General features: G+C 40.7%; 1 protein-coding gene across 1 annotated transcript; it reads right to left on the reverse strand.

Annotated features, from left to right (window-relative positions):
* Nucleotides 1–14,618: 14,618 nt before the first annotated feature.
* Nucleotides 14,619–16,385, reverse strand: LOC147417334 (uncharacterized). The gene is made up of 2 exons (XM_086507708.1): nt 16,054–16,385; nt 14,619–15,949 (listed from the first exon to the last, which is right to left on the reverse strand). The coding sequence occupies exons 1-2, from the start codon at nt 16,244–16,246 to the stop codon at nt 14,883–14,885; spliced, it is 1,260 nt and encodes a 419-aa protein (XP_086363834.1). The 5' UTR covers nt 16,247–16,385; the 3' UTR covers nt 14,619–14,882.
* Nucleotides 16,386–17,193: the final 808 nt, after the last annotated feature.

The following is a 17,193-nucleotide window of genomic DNA, read 5'->3' on the forward strand; positions in this document are numbered from 1 at the left end:
ATCGACAGAGGCTGCATCAGAGGATCTAGCTAGGTCACTTTGGCTCGACATGCACAACGCTCGGTCAGAGTACTGACCATGGAGGAGATCTACCTATCCCAACTAGCTCATTTAGCCGTTTAGTCCACACCCAACAGTTTAGGATTCCATAATATTTTATTTTGTCATCTTCTTTCTCTGACTTTGTATCAGATCCATCACATTGTAACTTTCTTGTCTCATGTCTCATAGGTCACTTTGGCCTTTCGAAGACGTTAATATAACATTTCATTTCATTTCTCTTTAATTTTTTTTTCTTTAATTTTAATTTCCTAAGCATACATTAATTCTCTCTCTCTCTCTCTCTCTCTCTCTCTCTCTCTCTCTCTCTCTCTCTCTTTGATTACCTACATACACACACCGCTCTCTCTCTCTTTGATTACCTACATACACACACACACACACCGCTCTCTCTCTCTATTTTCTACACACACACATACACACACCTCTCTCTCTCTCTTTCCTCTACACACACACACCTCTCTCTCTCTCTCTCTCTCTCTCTCTCTCTCTCTCTCTCTCTTTTCTACACACACACGATGTAGAGGTAGAGAGAGAGAGAGGGGGTTGGGGAGGGTGGAGATGGACATAATACATGCGCAGTAGGTTTCGGCTAGGACCGGAGCAGGCGAAAATGGCCCCTGCATGCGGGTTTTGCTTTTTTCCCCCAAATTTTTTTGCGTTGTTATATGCGTCGCTATACGTGTGGCAAATAAAAGCCTTTCCATGTGTCGACGCACACTGCGACGTGTATAGCGACGCGTATAGCGACGCCCGCTAATGTCGTCGATATACGCGTGGAAAAGCATGGCGGTCGATATATACGCGTCGATATCTTCATTTAGTGTTGTAGTGCAAAAGACAATAATCTTAACACTAGGTTGGTAACCTAACAGGACATAAAAGTGTCCTTTTAGGGTTTTGAAAAAAACCTCCAAAACCATAGTAGATCCACTCATTTTGTAAAATCCTTTCATGAGGTTATAGTTCAAGGCCTACTAAACATGAAAAAAATAAGAAACTTGTAAAATTTCTCATCTTTTGGTCACACCAAGCCTCCAAAGTTGATGGACCAGTGAATTTTCATCAAAACAGTCATTTCTTACGTTTTGTTGCATAAAAATAAGATTAGGGAATTTTGTAGGACTTGAAATAAATTCCCTAGTTAACTTCAATGGGTTGGTGATGAGAACATATGATTGCTTCTCACTCACTATTTTTTGTTTTTCCAAAATAAATAGGTACAAAAAAGTTGAATTTTTACCATTCTGCAAACCTATTATCAAAGTTTCTATAGCCACGTTCAATACAAATAATATATGCATGTTTTCTTAGTTCCCTATTGTCCTTATGTTCATAAGGAGCCATGGAGCATGTCAAAAGAATAATACATCTCTTACCAAGGGGAATCTTGGGGACAAAGATGAAGTGTTAAATACAGCAAACATGAAAAAACTGGGTTGAACATTATGAGTTGTAGAATCCCATAGAAACTATTCAATATCTAGCCAAATTTGATCCTTATGACTAGATATGGTTACTACCTACAAAATGCATGTAGTTGTCACAAGAAACTAACAATATTGAAAAAGCTCTACTTGATATACTAGAATGTTTCGTTTTCTTCCATAATTGAAAAAATCAACCATCGTCGTGTACTATGCAAAATAGGGTATTAGGTGCCCCAAAACTCAAGGAATGTTAGCTTTATGTTACAATATGCGACATAGAAAATCAAAAATGAATTTGGATATCATGAAATCCACCAAAAAAATCATAGAAGAGCTAAAATTGACTAAAAAACAGGATGTGACAATTTTTGTAATTTGGTCATAACTTACAACTTTAATATTTATTTCTCCCTAGAAGCATCAGGACATGTTGAGGACTACTAAAGATAGTTCTCTAGCATTATAGACCTCACAAACATGAATTCTAGAGTGGTATAGTTGCAAAAAGTTGAAAAAAGCCAAAAACAGGACCCGTTTTTTCACACGTTTTAGGTTGTGAGATGTTGTGCAAGGACAATGTTAAAGATGGAATTGATATTTCAAAAAAATGTCGAGTTTTTTTCAGATCATGAGACAACTTTTTAGATAGATAGCACCTCAAAATCCATTTTGAAACTCTTGACATAATTCAAGGAAAATGGTCACTTCACAGGACATAAAAGTGTCCCATTACCAACCTAGTGTTAAGATATACGGTTTCTAAAAGAAAGTTTTGAACTCTAGGCGAACCTAGAGGAAGTTACAGGACAACTACACAAGACGCTAATATTTTTCCCTGGTTTAGGTCTCTTCGATCCTTAGCAACGGTGCCAAATGTGGAACGTATGTCTAACCTCACCATCCTATCTTACTACAGTATTAGCGAGAACCACGATTAATTTGTCAAACCATGGGACAAAGCTCACTCGACTAGTGAATAGAGGCTAAAAGAGGTTATCAATCTCTCGAAAAACAACTAACAACTCGCATCTAACTCAAGCTACAATCAAGTGACTAAAATCATCAAAAGCCAATCGCTCATCAGCAAGTAATTTACATCCGTTACAGCATCAAATGACATCCAAACGTAATGAAACTTCTAGGACAAGTTTATAAGACCTAAGAACACATGCATATGGCCTCAAAACCCACTTTAGGTCAAGTTCCAAAATCGTGATTATTAACAGCAATGGATTTTTGACCTAGTCGTTTTTGATCCATAATGCATCTAAATACTTAGCAATGATGCCCCAATACCCCGCCTATGCTTAGTTTTATATTTAAAAGTGTAAATTCCTAGTTATGATAAAATTAGGCCGTGGGTCAACGACGCTAAAAGCTACGAAATACTGTGAATGGCTTACGTCAATGTGTAGAGCTCTTACCTACGGTTGCAATGCAACAAACACATTCGCAATGTGACAACCGGAGAGGGAGTAGGAAGTGCGACAAGGAGAGAAGTGAGCGTCGTTAGCTCACGCTGTGTATTTCTTATCCAAAAACTTATAATAAACTTACAAAAATTGGCTTTTATACCTTAGCCAAGGTTTTTGGGTGGTCAAAACTAATAATTGGAGTTCTACCAAAGCTAAGAAATGACTGGCTGATAAAATTTGGAAGCTTGTAGCCCCGGCTCATTAATTACAAAGTTTATCCGAGAAAATAGGAGTTACAATATTCCCGATTTATCAAAATGATAATTGTTTTACAAGGAGAACTCCGAAAAATGATGTCCGTGTTAGCTTGCTGCTAACAATCTTCAATTTTCTTCCACTCATCCAAATATCTTTGAGCTTCTACAACACAAAGTCCAACATGCAAATCAAAACTTTCATCTACTTTCCTATCTATATCATGGGCACAATGAACCCAATCATATGCAACACCAAGATGTTGCACTTCACTATGCACCCCCTCTGAATAAGCATCAACAAATTTGGGATCAGTGTGCCACATTGGTATCTCTGCATCATAATATCTTGTTGAAGAAGGACTCTGCACCCCATCTAAATCATCACTTTGTATATCCTCAAGCATATACTCTTGCTCATCCAAGGCCTTAAAATCATGTGTATCCAAACCCTGTCAATTTGATATACCCAAGTCCTATAGATGCTCATGTACATCCACACCCTGTGAATTTTCACTTATGAATAGACCTTGTAAATTTGTATGCATTTCTTAACCCCGTAAGTCTTTAGCTTCAACCTTTACCAAGGAATCTACAATTCAAAGATTTGCATAGACAGCTTGCATAGCTTCGTCATCATCTTTATCTTGTAATAGCCTATTATCATTAGGAAGAGAATGGGATCTAGGACGTCCTCTTTATTTGGCAGTTTAAGGAAGTCAAACCTTTTGTATTAAGAAAGTAATCAAAGGACAACTTTTGAATTCAAACAAGCAAAATGGCTAGTTTATTTGAATTCAAAGTTTCCCCCCAAAATGGAATTTAAAATCTAGCCATTAAAACCATATCATGTAGTATATCTATGGAAAGAGCTCGACGTGTAGATTGTAAATCTATGATCTCCGCTCAAATCAAAGATCATATGTAGGAGTTATGGAAGGCCAAAAATCATAAAATTATCCACCTTCTTTTTTTGGGGGGAAAGTGCATCCTTTGACCACTTTTACACATGTCTTACACACCCAACATTCTTACACACATGGCGTGTACCTATTCGTCAAAATGTTAATTACCTCCATAAGCTCATGGCATATAAGAGGCCCTCCTACACCCCATCCTCTTCCTCATGCCTCAAGCAAGCATTCATCAATAGCAGTTTCAAACTTAGCTTGGATTTACGTGCAAACCTCTGCATAGGTAGGCACATTAATACAATCCTCATCATCTTCATACATGCTTGGACCCCATCTTTCTCTGATGATAACAACTCTAAACTTGCTCGAGCTACATAGATTTTAGTGTTGAAAATGAAATCTAGGATACAAACCTGCCAAATTTAGAATGTTATTCTCTTTGGCACCCCATGCAGCTCCAGCTCCATTTCATAGCAATCCAATTATCCTAATGGATCCAAACCATAAAAAATCCTCTATTGATCAAAAACTGAGCTTTTGGTAGTTTCAAGGGCTCATTGCTGCAATATCTCTCGTCTCTAGTCATCTAGCGCTTCAGATTCCCTATTTTCCATTGCTAACTCTAATACTTGAATTTTTTATGTGTTCATTTGCTTTTCAAATCCACCTAGTTCACCTTTTGGAGATTGTTGATCAGGTGGAATTCATTATGGTTTATGGGTTAATTCATGTTTATACTCTACTGTTGGGAACTTCTTATGTTTTCCCTATGATCCTAGAGGAGAGCATATTCTAATAAGGCCGCATGTTGCAAAATTTTTCAAATCATGCTCACAGTGGGGGGGCCAATTGCTAGTGTTTGGCATGGGCTACAAAATGTGTTTTACACTCGAGGGTGCACTATGTAATCATGTTAGTGTCTAACGTGAGTTCCAAAGGAGGGGTTTAAAAACAAAAATTTTAGGCGATTTAACAAAGATACATCAAAATAAGGGTTTTTGTATTCAATTTGGAAAAAAATCCTAAAATAAGGGGTCATTTTATTCATTCAAACATGTTAAAAGATGGTTTTTTTTTTTAAATACCCCATGAAGGCATGTTATATAAGGGGGTACTGAATGGTGAACCCCTCGAGGTTTTACAATGCTCAGATCGGGCATTAGATGCTCAACCTATGGTCAATTCAGTTTTACCCACAATTTCTGACATCTATGAGCAGGGAAAATCAGTGTGCATGTAGTTAAAGTTGAGATCGGCGTGCTTTAGTCAAAATCTTTGGTGATTTGCATTGCTTTGGGGGAGAAAGCTATTCTCGGTACTATATTGGTGGTTATGACTTTTAAATGTGGTACCTTCACTAATGCAAGCATTTATGCTGACTGGGAAAATTGGAAATTCTTTAATTGATGAAGGAGGTTGTTGGAGCAACATGTTGTGCTTAGCACTGTTGTGGATGTTATGTTTGTCAAGTGTGGTGTACTTGTTGGAGAGTACCAAGTCCTTGATCATGTTGTTGTCCAAAATGTTGTCTCGTAGAGAGCATTGGTTGCGGAGAATAACACTTGGTCATCAAAAAGTACACATAAATCGCAAAAAATACACCTCACCTTGAACTTGGCCATAAGTTTTCAAAAAACTAAAAAAACATCAATTTTGGGAGCAACATAAAAAAATAACAGTGAACGTTGTCAAAAAGACTTCAAATTTTTTAACTAAAGTCAATATAGAATGTTTTGTAAGACAAAAAAGTGCAAATATTGCTTTAAAAATTACGCAATATTCCACTGAAAAATCAATTACATCCTCGAAAGCTTACAATTGAAGACTCAAGAATTTCAATTACAATCCTTCAAATTTTTCCATCAAAATTTTTATGGTTTGTTGACAAAGATGACCAAACTTCTTCAAAGTGAGTCCAAGAATTTTCATATCCTCCAAGCTTAATTTATTGATACGTCATTCGCTATTTTTTGTTTTCTTCTTCTTAGTCACCTTGAGTAGTACTTACTTGAATTTGCATCTTCTCAAACCGTTTTGTATCAATGGACATCAATTGAATACAAATTTGCAATACACTTGTATCGTAGAATACACGAGTATGAAGATTTTTGTTCATTTGTTGTGTATAAGTATTTTAGAATTCAAGTTTTTTTAATCATAGAAGACAAGAGTACTTCAATCTTGTATTCCGGAATACAAGTTTTACCACTTCTCTACTTTAGAACACAAGATTGTAACAATTTTTTATTTTAGAATACAAAATTACAACACGTGTATTCTAGTTTGTAACCCATGTGTATTCTGGAATACAAGTTTGTAGCACAAGTGTATTCTTAAATACAAGTTTGAAGTACAAGTGTATTCTGCAATACAAGTTTACAGCATAGGTGTATTCTAGAATACAACTTTGTTGCAATCTTGTATTCCAAAACACAACGAGAAAGCTTTTATCTCTCCAGAGGTCGTATCTACGTATATATCTCCATTGCCATCTCCATCTTCATGTTCTCCATCTCCTTGTTCTCTGTAGACTATGTGAGTTTGCTTTATCTTCATGTGTGTACTTTGCATGGTTGTGTGCAAATCGTTTTGCGTTTTCGTGCGCGCGTGAAGTTTGAAGGAAATTTTTGGGTCCAGAATTTGGACAAACATATTCAGCATTCCAAGAAATTCTCCAGCAGGTGTCCTGCAGTTCTACCCCTCTTTTGGAACTATTAATGTCCTCAAAATTTTGTTTTGAGCATCACAGCACAAGATAGTTTTCAGCCATACAAAAATCTTTCTGTGTGTATCTTACAGAAAACATGTATTGGTATGGAGGTTAGAATTACACATGGATAATGGATTGTAGATACAAAGAGAGGTATGTTTTGGCAATCTTGTGCAAAGAAAGTTTCCATTGGTTGTTTGATACATTGGTTGTGTAGATCTTTATACACATGGTGCGGATTTATTACTATATGCATAAGGACAAGAAAGCAAGTGTGATTCTTCTATTCTTGATGTACTTTTCAATGAGTATAGGTTGGATGGTATAAACTAGTCTCTTTGGTCTTCATTGGTCAAACAAGTACTTGCTGTAAGAAATTTGTGAGATTATGTGGTTGGCTTGGAGATTGAACCGTTGCATGTTTCTCTAGCCACTCCGTAAAGAGACAGTGTGAGTACTATTGTAGCACCTATTGTTGTTGAGACACTAGAGCAAGGGAGATGGAACTAGCATACTACACTTGCTTTTGGTATCATTTTGGTAGCATATAAAAGATTTATTGTGCCATAACTAAAGACATACTTTGATATTGTTTGTTTAAATACACATAAATTCTTAATTTTCTACTTAAGAGAGCCTTGAAATATGAGGGATTTTTTAATCTTCTTTGTTTGATTTTTTTGCAAATTTTATATCCTTCTTGTTGTTTTTAAGTATATATTTTGGATTTTTCATGCTTGATAGTAGCAAGAATTTATGGTTCTTTTGTCGATGTTTGCAGCTTCTTCTTTGTAAAGCCTTCTCCTTCTGGTGATGCTCATGTTTTTAAGAAGCAAAGAAAAGGTCAACAATCTAATCTCGCTAATCAATCTTCATCTTCTCTAATTGGTTTAGGTCGTACAAGTTCACTCATTCCCTCACGTAGTAAACTTGCTCCCATCACTCCTCACTAATTTCAAGCACTTAGGAGACATGTGTCAATAGCTGGAGTAGATTCTAGAAGACAAGTTCTTCCACCTCCTTTCACTTTTGAAAGTGGTGCTCCTCAATGACATTTTTTAGTTGCTCATCAATTTCTAGAACAAGCTCAAGGTATTGACGAGACTTTACCGATGTTGCCTTTACAGAGAGTCATTGTTCCCCCTACAGGTATGCTTGCTACCTCTCATAAACAAAAGAAAAAGCATCAACTCATAATGTTCAAATCCTTTGGGAGCATGCACAACACAAGAAGCGTGAAGGTCATGCTTGGTCAATTTGAGTAGGTGGTTTCGGGCACAATCAAGAAATTATTGAACCTTTTATTTCTTTATGACGTTGATGATAAAGGTCCCAACAATGAGGAAATTGTTTTCAAAGTGGTAGGCTATCTTGTTGATGTCATAGAAAATACCTCGCACGATATCTTATATTGTCTTCTAGAAGGGAAAGAAAAAAATTTGTGGATGACAAAGAGAAGAAATATGCTTTCAAACAAATTGTGAATGATAAAAAGAAGAAATATGCTTTCAAACTTGCTTCATAATTTTAGTTTTTAGTTTTTTTTATGATGCTTTGTTGCAAAAGTAGAGATAATCTTGTTACTTTACTTTTTATAAAATTAGATATAAAATTTGGGGTTTGTAAATTATAAGCATGTGTTTTATTTGCATTTTTCATCACAATAGTGAAATCGCAAAGTTTATGTTATATTAATTGGTCAAAAATTGATGTGATTATGGGAATGTAATTTTTTTGAGTTAAACATGTGATTGTAAATTCATCAATTCTCCATTGTTTTCAAGATCCTTCATTGTTAAATGAAGCATGACATAGAAATTTTAAGATTTTTTAGCCATACATTTTTTTGAACAAAACTTCCGAGCTTACATGCTCATTTTTTGAGTTTTTTAGGCTATGTTTGGGTTTTTACTGCACCTCATGCCTTTTGTAATTTTTCATGATCGAGTGTTGAATGCCCAACATGGTTGTGGCAAACAAGCGTTGTCTTGTTAACCGAATGCGGAGTGAAGGGCTTTCGCAAAATGCTATTGCCCATGCAAGTGGCTTCTCAATGGCTTGGAGGGGTGCCATTTAAGGCCCTGCAGATTCAATGGCCACCCCATTGAGCCAAAGTAAGGACGCACAAAGGGCAAAATAGATGTCTATCAAAGTTTTTTTTTTAAAGAGATGTGAATGGGAAAAGGAAGAAGAGGAGGGCGATGGAGTCAGCAAAAAACGAGCTTCACTGAGGGGGATTGGGAAGCTCTCACAGGGCAACACAGTGCTTGGTTGACTTCATCGTTTGAAGAAAGGCAGGACTGGGATGCAAGGGTGCCTCATTTGATACCAACGATGACAAATTTGGGGCAAGCCCATGTCGAGCTGCCACGCCAGCAAGGGGAGTTTTTTACACTCCCTAGCAACGATGGCGTCATCGTTGCTTTAGCAAGGGATGCTAATATTTAGAAAAAAGGCTTTTTGGGCAAGAATTAGGGTAGATGCATAAGAACCTAGGGTGGGAAGGAGGGGAAGGAGGGGAGAAGAAGGTGGAGGAAGAAGACCATCGAGTCTGGGGTCACCTTGCTATTGACCTCAACAGAGGAGAAGGAAGGCTAGCTCTTGAGAGCTTTGGAGAGGGTGTGTGAAGCGTGGAAAAGTAAGAGGAGAAGGGCAAGAAATGACAAGAAGCAAGAGGAGAAAGTACAAAGGATCTTATTAGGGTCTCAAGATCTCTCTTTCTCTCTCCCTTTTTCCAAGCCAAGATCTCTCCTTAGTTTCTCGTCACTTCAAATCTCTATCCCTCTCTTGCTCTTATATCTCAAGAAAGGTGAAGCTATGGTGATAAGAATTGACAAACAACATCAATAGCTCAAACAAGTGGATGTCTAGCGGGGGTTCGGCTATTTCGGAAGGATATTTGAAGTAGATAAGCTCTTGGAGGCGGCCATAGCCATGGAAGTCAAGCATTACAAAGGATATGCGTTCTGCAAGTTGAAGAGCGATAAAAATAGATCGAGTAGAGACACAAGGGAAAGTTTTGGGAACTAAGGAGCAGGGAACTGTGTAGGGTGGGGTTTGACAGGCGATTACAAATTGCTTCCATCGGTTGGGGATTTTTTATTAGCACTTTGCAAATCAACAGGAATACTGAAGATGGCATATGCAACCGATTTGTAATAGGGATTTCAAATATCAAAGAATTGGAAGCATATTCTAATTTCTATCATTAGTTAAGTGTCCATATCTTGTTTGAATTTAATTGGTATTTGTGTTTTGAGTCATAATTTTCTTCCAGGATTTCTCTGTAATCATCTCTATATCTTCTTACTAACACCAAATTGGTCCTAACTACACTTGTTTCTCTTGGTTTACGCTTCGACTGCCTAAACGTTTACAGCTAAAAGCCCGACGCTTTCTTGGTCGACCTTGGAGAACCATGCACTCTGACAATGCTCCTCTATGAGGGAACCAAAAGATGGTGGACCGGGGGGGGGAATAGGGAACACCCAACACACACATAATCGCCTATCTATAGCCCATGGTATTCATAGCACCCATATTCTCTAAGAAAACACCTTTGAACAACTCATTCACATTGGCAAACACAACCCAACATGCCAACGCACAAACACACATGCATTCATAACATCTGCACAATTTCTATTGCACAAACCACCAATGCACACAAAAAACCTCTCTCTCTCTCTCTCTCTCTCTCTCTCTCTCTCTCTCTCTCTCTCTCTCTCTCTCTCTCTCTCTCTCTCTCTCTCTCTCTCTCTCTCTCTCTCTCTCTCTCTCTCTCTCTCTCTCTCTCTCTCCTTGCACCACAAAAATGGATCGTGGAAACACACATCCATCTGCACCGACACACACACAAAGAAACACAACAAAAAAGACAAGGGGACGGGGGGGTAGACAATTTTTTGGGAAATCCTTCACTTCATTCAACACAAGGAACACTACCCACACACTTGACGGCGCATCCTATTGATCATCGGGAAAAAAAGACCCAAAAAAAGGGCACAAAAAGTGGTTTTATAGAGTCCCTTCGGCAATTTTTAGCAAGTCAGGGAGAGTCGGACAAGTGTCGGCCTCTCACTTTAAAAAAAAAATTCATACAAACTACCTCTCTGCAGACTTGGTCTCTCTCTCTTCCTTTCTCACTTTTCCTTTGCACCACCGCATGAAGCCCCCCCCTCCCCCTCCCCCCCCCCAAGGCAATCCTCGTCAACTGTCGAGCCATGCCGTCGCCACCAAAATCTCCACCAGGTCCGCCCCACATTGCCACCAGTTGCCGCAAGTAGCACCTATGGAGCTCCCAACATAGCCACCATGCCAAGGAGATTCCTTCTCTACTTCATGCACCTAAATGAGGTCCGAAATCAAGCTATATACCCCAAGAAAATGATCAAGTACCTCGCATATGTGGGACCTTCTTAGTCACCACATGGTAGGCCTGTACATCAAATGGCCCTCCAGGCTCCAAAAAAACCCTTTCTCATCGCATTGGAAAAATTTTACCTTGGGTACCAGCTTGGCCAAGATCCATTTCCTGTTCCGAACTTAATGATTGATCCACAAAGTCCAAATGAAAAATATTTGTGCTGGCTTTGAACGTCTAGTTTGCTGAGTCTTTGAACGAGGCATGAAAAATCACCAAAACATCATCAAGCATTGCACTATTGGAAACTATTGTTGAGTTCAACCATCGGTATCTTGCCGATCCGTACTTTGATTGATGCAGTGTCTACTCCTACTGACTTCATATAGTGTACACCACATTCCGAAAACTGGTCAAGGCCAAAAAACCATCAGATGGAATGTCTAACCTGGGGCCAAAAAACCATCAGGTGGCACGTCTATCGATGTGATCAAGTGGGCACGTCACTAACTAGCTCCCGACAACCTTTCAATTGCTTCAACCCTAATGAAAATCAAAAAGCCTGATCACACCATCTCTAGTAGCACCTCATCTTCAAAACTCTCACTTTTGGCATAGCCAAATCCACAGCCTCAACTTCAAAGAGGAGCAATGAGGGGCTCTTTAGTGGGGGAAGATGGAGACGGGGAATGGGGAACACACCCAGCACTCACACAATTGCCTATTTATAGACCACAATATTCATAGCACCCCTATCCTTTGAGATAACACCTTGAACAACTCATTCACATTGACAAACGCAACTCAACGTGCCAACACACTCACCAAGACTAAACACACATGTAGTCACAACACCCGCACAATTTCTATCGCACATACTACCGATGCACACAAAAAACCTCTCTCTCTCTCTCTCTCTCTCTCTCTCTCTCTCTCTCTCTCTCTCTCTCTCTCTCTCTCTCTCTCTCTCTCTCTCTCTCTCCTTGCACCATAAAAATCGTCTGGGAACACACATCCATCTGCACTAGTGACACACACACAAAGAGACGCATCAAAAAAGAGAAGGGGGTGGGGGGATAAACAATTTTTTGGGCAATCCTTTATTCAATCAACAAAAAGAACACTAGCCACACACTTGACGGTGCATCCTCTTGATCATCATGCAAAAAAGCCCCAAAAATGGGTACAAAAAGTGGTTTTATAAAGGCCCTTCGGCCATTTTTAGCAAGTAAGGGAGAAGCGAACAAGTGTCCTCTTGATTTCAAAATGTTGCATACAAGCTACCTCTTTGTAGGATTGGTCGACTCTTCTCTCTCACACACTTTTCCTCTGCACCACCCAAAATCTCCGCTAGGACTGCCCCGCATAGCCCCGCCGCAACAAGTAGCGCCTACAAAGCTCCCAACATATCCACCATGCCAAGTAGATTCATTCTCCACTTCATGCACCTAAATGAGGTTCTAAAGCAGGCTATATAACCCAATAAAATGACCAAGTACCTCGCATGTGGGATCTTCTCAGTCGCCACATAGTAGGCCTACATCAAATGGCCCTGAAGGCTCCAAAAAAATCCCTTTTGCATCACATTGGAAAAACTTCACCTTGGGTACCAACTTGGCCAAGCTCCCATTTCCTGTTCACAAACCCAATGATTGAGCCATAAAGGCCAAGTGAAAAACTTGTGCTGGCTTTGAAATGTATAGAATCCTATTGCATCCCAGCTTTGCTAAGTCTTTGAACGATACATGGAAAATCACCAAAAAAATCATCAAGCATTGCACTACTTATAACTATCATCGACTTCAACCATCGGTATCTTGAGAGAGGAGAGCTATATTCATGTAGCACATACATATTTTTCTCGGATAATCTTTAACAACTCTTTGATTTGATAACATCTAGTTGTTTGTTCCTAAAATATCATATTAAGGTCAGCGAGATACAATATTGTGCCTTAGGTGTGGTAGGGCTCAAGGTTAGCCTCACATTGTTGGGTTGTGTATACAATTTGAATTATCATGATACCGTGGCTCTTTTTTATGTTTCGAAGAAAAACGAGAAAGAGAGAGAGAGAGAGAGAGAGAGAGAGAGAGAGAGAGAGAGAGAGAGAGAGAGGTTCCGACTAGGATTTGGTTTCAGAAACTCTTGGTGTAATCTTTGTGCATGTGTCAACAACCTAAAAATACCACCAACTACCAATCGTCTAGACAGGCACTGAGACTAGACTTTTCCACACGTAGCAACCAATTGGTGAAACTCTCAAACATCCCAGTTTTACATGCATTTGCTTCATGAGCATGATCCTTCTGCTAGATGTAACAAACACTGGTCTATTGATCCGTTTGGTGGAATAATATATTTTCTCGGTCGTGGGTCTCTCGGAGACCATTCAAGTTCAAAGTGCATCTGTGGAGAACCCTAGCTGGTTCATGGCCTACCTCTTCTATGCTCCATCGAAAAGGATATGGTACGAGTAATTGCTTTCGATGTGGTAAACCTTACTGAGACAATGAGGCGCTTGTTTTGGGAGGGTAAAGAAGTTATAGACCGATGGGCTTGGGCTACATACTGGTGGAATGCATCACGAAGTGCACTAAATTCACCTTGACCTTTGGATTATTCTCTACTACAAATAAGTCCAAGGTATTTGGTTTGTATGTCTTCGTCTACGGACTGGTATATATGGTCAATGTGGTATGTGAGAAATGTGGGGATCTTTGACGGTCGGCGCCTGTGCATCGACGAGTAGCCGTGATGTGAGGCATGCAAAGTAGGACCTAGCGGAGAGTTAGATCTCATAGTGGAATGATCTATGTGTGGTGGCCGTGCAAGCTGGGCCGGAGCAAGGATGTTGAATCCTTCCAAGTTCCGGAACCTTTGCGAACAATGATGCAAAGAGGACCTTTAAAATCGAGAGAGGAGAGCTATATTCATGTAGCACATACAAAATAATCTTTGACAAGTCTTTGATTTGATAACATCTAGTTGTTTGTTCCTAAAATATCATATAAGGTGAGTGAGTTACAATATTGTGTCAAAAAGTGTTATAAATGCGAAGGGAAGCTCTGACATTGTGAATATTGAGCTGGAGGAGATTGCTAGCGGCCAGCCGGAGCTGAATATGCAGGAGAAAGGTGTCGTAGGTACTTGATGTGGTGGGGGGAACGCAGCCTCTTTTAGTTTTAGAAGAGCCATGAAGTAAACAACATGACACCGGCACAAGCACAATGGGCAAGGAAGGCATCACATGATGATGATTCCTGATCAATTGCCAGGCAATACTATATCAGATAAGAAAAGCTGTATTTTGAGAATGCAATATGTACCTTATATGCCATGCGTTTTTTATCAAAGAGATCTAATTTGAAAGTGTATTAGACAAACATTTTCACCAATACGCTGACTACTAACACAAAATGCTTGCAAGCTGCACTCGAAGCAGTAATTAATTGACAGAGAGACACATCGGAAAGTCAGATTGAATGTACACGGATTTTATACCAGTTTTGGATCTTTCAATGATCCTGCAGCATCAAAGCCCTACGAGTAGTCCAAAATTATCTGAGACGAGATGTCTTCAGTTGCGCAGTTACAAGTAGTACGTTTAACAGCCGGTATTCGTAGTACCGCTGCACCAAATGTTAAAAGCTTCAATGTATTGTTTCTCTCACCTTCTGTAGAATGCACCAGTTCAAAAATATCAGCCCTATCTGATTAGCTCCTGCTTCAGTTAATGCTAGCAGATGCAAGGAGGAGGTGCTCCATAGGTATAATTTCTGGTGGTGGGTATGTGGCCTGCTGGCCTTTTTTGATGAGCCTCCACGACTCGCCAATGCTGCTGATGGCATGCAGCTGATGGCACTTGAACTCGTTGTCGCTTTACCCTTGTAAACCTGGGAAACTCATCGTCCACCTCATCGTCGTTTGCAATGCTACTACTGTTTCCCGGCATACATGAGATAGAGATATTCTGCCCCACTGCTACTGCTGGTGTGACGCTGCCGAGAGGCATGGCATTCATGGTGGAAGTTGGAGATCCTACTGCTGGCCGCGCCGCGCATGTATGAATATGGTTTGTAGTGCTGGAGACTACAGCTGGCTCTTTCTTTACCATGGGTTGCGCAACTTGAGCCGATGCAGGTCGATGCCCAGATGTCCTCCTCGCGGTGTGCACACCTGCATTTCGCATACTAGTGCTCTTCTCAACAATATTGTGGTTTAGGGTACCAGGAATTACAGGTTCTTTCTTCAATGCCTTGGGCTGCACAGCTACGTCAGCTGCTTGAGCTGATACAGAACAGCCAGCAGGAGTGTGAATTTTGCTGCCAGTGTTTGGAGTAGGGCTCTTCTCGACGACATGGCTCAGGGTCTTCTGGCCACAGTTCGAGACGTTGAGGACAACCCAGGGATGATGCAAGACTTGCTGGAGGGTGATGCGATGTTGGGGGTCCTTGCAAAGCATGCCTCTGAGGAGGTCCTGAGCTGAGGCAGCAAGGTCGATGGACCCATCCAGAGAGAGCTTGTTGGAGAGGATGGCAGCATGGATGTCTTTGTCGGAGGCATCGTGAGCAAGGTGCTGGATGAAGGGCATGGTGTCAGTGAGCATGAGGTAGAGGAGGACCCCGAGGCTCCAGATATCTATGCGATGGTCGTAGCGTCCTTGGATGAGCTCCGGCGCACGGAAGGTCGAGGTTCCAACATGGGGGTCATCAAGCCTCTGCCAGGGATGCTCCACCCTCGCAGCATGCCCAAAGTCTGCCAGCAACACCTCATGTAGCTCTAATGAATATAGTCCTGGTGCACCTGCAGCAGCTAGTTTAGTACTAATTATAGAATTACTCTGCAAACTAGAATTCATGTATTCTTGTGCACTTATACTCTGCATTTGCATTTTGGTGGCCTCATACCTGCGAAAAAGCACATTCCCAGGCTTAATGTCACGGTGGACGACGCCCCGAGCATGGCACGAGATGAGGGCTCGGGCCAGGCTCGCCACAACGTGGGCAGCCTCCCTTTCATGGAGGATCGGGCATGCATCGAGTCTATCGAGGAGGTCACCCGCGTCGCAGAAGGGGGTAAATAAATGGACGCACCCGTCATCGCCCTCGACCTTTGTGATGAGGGGCAGGATGCCAGGCAAGCCACGAAGGTGGTGAAGAAGCTCTGCCTCCCGCAGCAAGTTTGCGTTCTCAACGGCTTCCTTGGGCCTCATCTTTATAAGCTTCCTCTTTTCAGACTTCTTCGGCAAAGTCGATGATGATGACGACGATGCGAGGAGGACCTTGTGCTGACGCTCACGATGGGAGGCCAACACCTTGCAAGCGAAGCGATTGCCAGACGCAGGGTCGCGGCAGAGTAAAACCAAACCCTGCCCTCCCCAACCGAGCTGCTTCACGGTCTCCAGCCCTAAGTCCTGCTTCACCATCTCGCAGCAGGCCCGCCCTTCTGGATCACCAGATGTGCCCATGGCAAGTACGAGCTTGGAACGCATTGTTATACAGGCTAGCTTGGCGTCTGCTAGGCTCTGCTTCCTGCTTCGTCGAATATGGGAGTAGTCCTTTTCTGTTTGTTGAGGAAATGAAGAAATGCCCGAGAATGTGTAGCCGGTAAACATAACGGCTATTAAATTAAAGCACGCGAAAAGCGATGAAAGAGCAAAATACCCCTCGGAAATTCCTAAAATAGCCCTCAAATTTCCAAAATTTCTCAAAGATGGAAAAAATTGTAGCCCACACAAGAAGATTGATTGTCTATCAATACAAGATGCTAAAACTAGAAGTTGAGTTGGTATGTAGGCTTTGGAGATGAATTGCGAGGTAATTTGTTGCAAATTACCTGCTAAGCACTCAAATACGGATTTAAATTGTCAAAAAGGAATAGAGATTAGAAAATCTTGAACAATCCACCCAAAGGGAATTTTTGAAATCTGAGGGGTATTTGAGTGTTGAGTGGGGATCGAGACAACGTATTGCACCTAATTCACAACCTAACCCCACTGTGGACGGAGGCAGAGGCAATCCGCTTGCCTACAAATTCTGCTGCCCTGC

This window comes from Adiantum capillus-veneris, unplaced genomic scaffold (genome assembly GCF_014529385.1).
Source record: "Adiantum capillus-veneris isolate H3 unplaced genomic scaffold, ASM1452938v2 Hic_scaffold_275, whole genome shotgun sequence".
NCBI lineage: Eukaryota > Viridiplantae > Streptophyta > Polypodiopsida > Polypodiales > Pteridaceae > Adiantum > Adiantum capillus-veneris.

Bases quoted from the DNA above. Each gene is read 5' to 3' on its own strand.
- LOC147417334 (XM_086507708.1), bottom strand. From the start codon at position 16,246: ATGACGGGTGCGTCCATTTATTTACCCCCTTCTGCGACGCGGGTGACC. The intron at 15,950-16,053 runs GTATGAGGCCAC...TAGCTGCTGCAG, and splicing joins GGGAATGTGCTTTTTCGCAG to GTGCACCAGGACTATATTCA.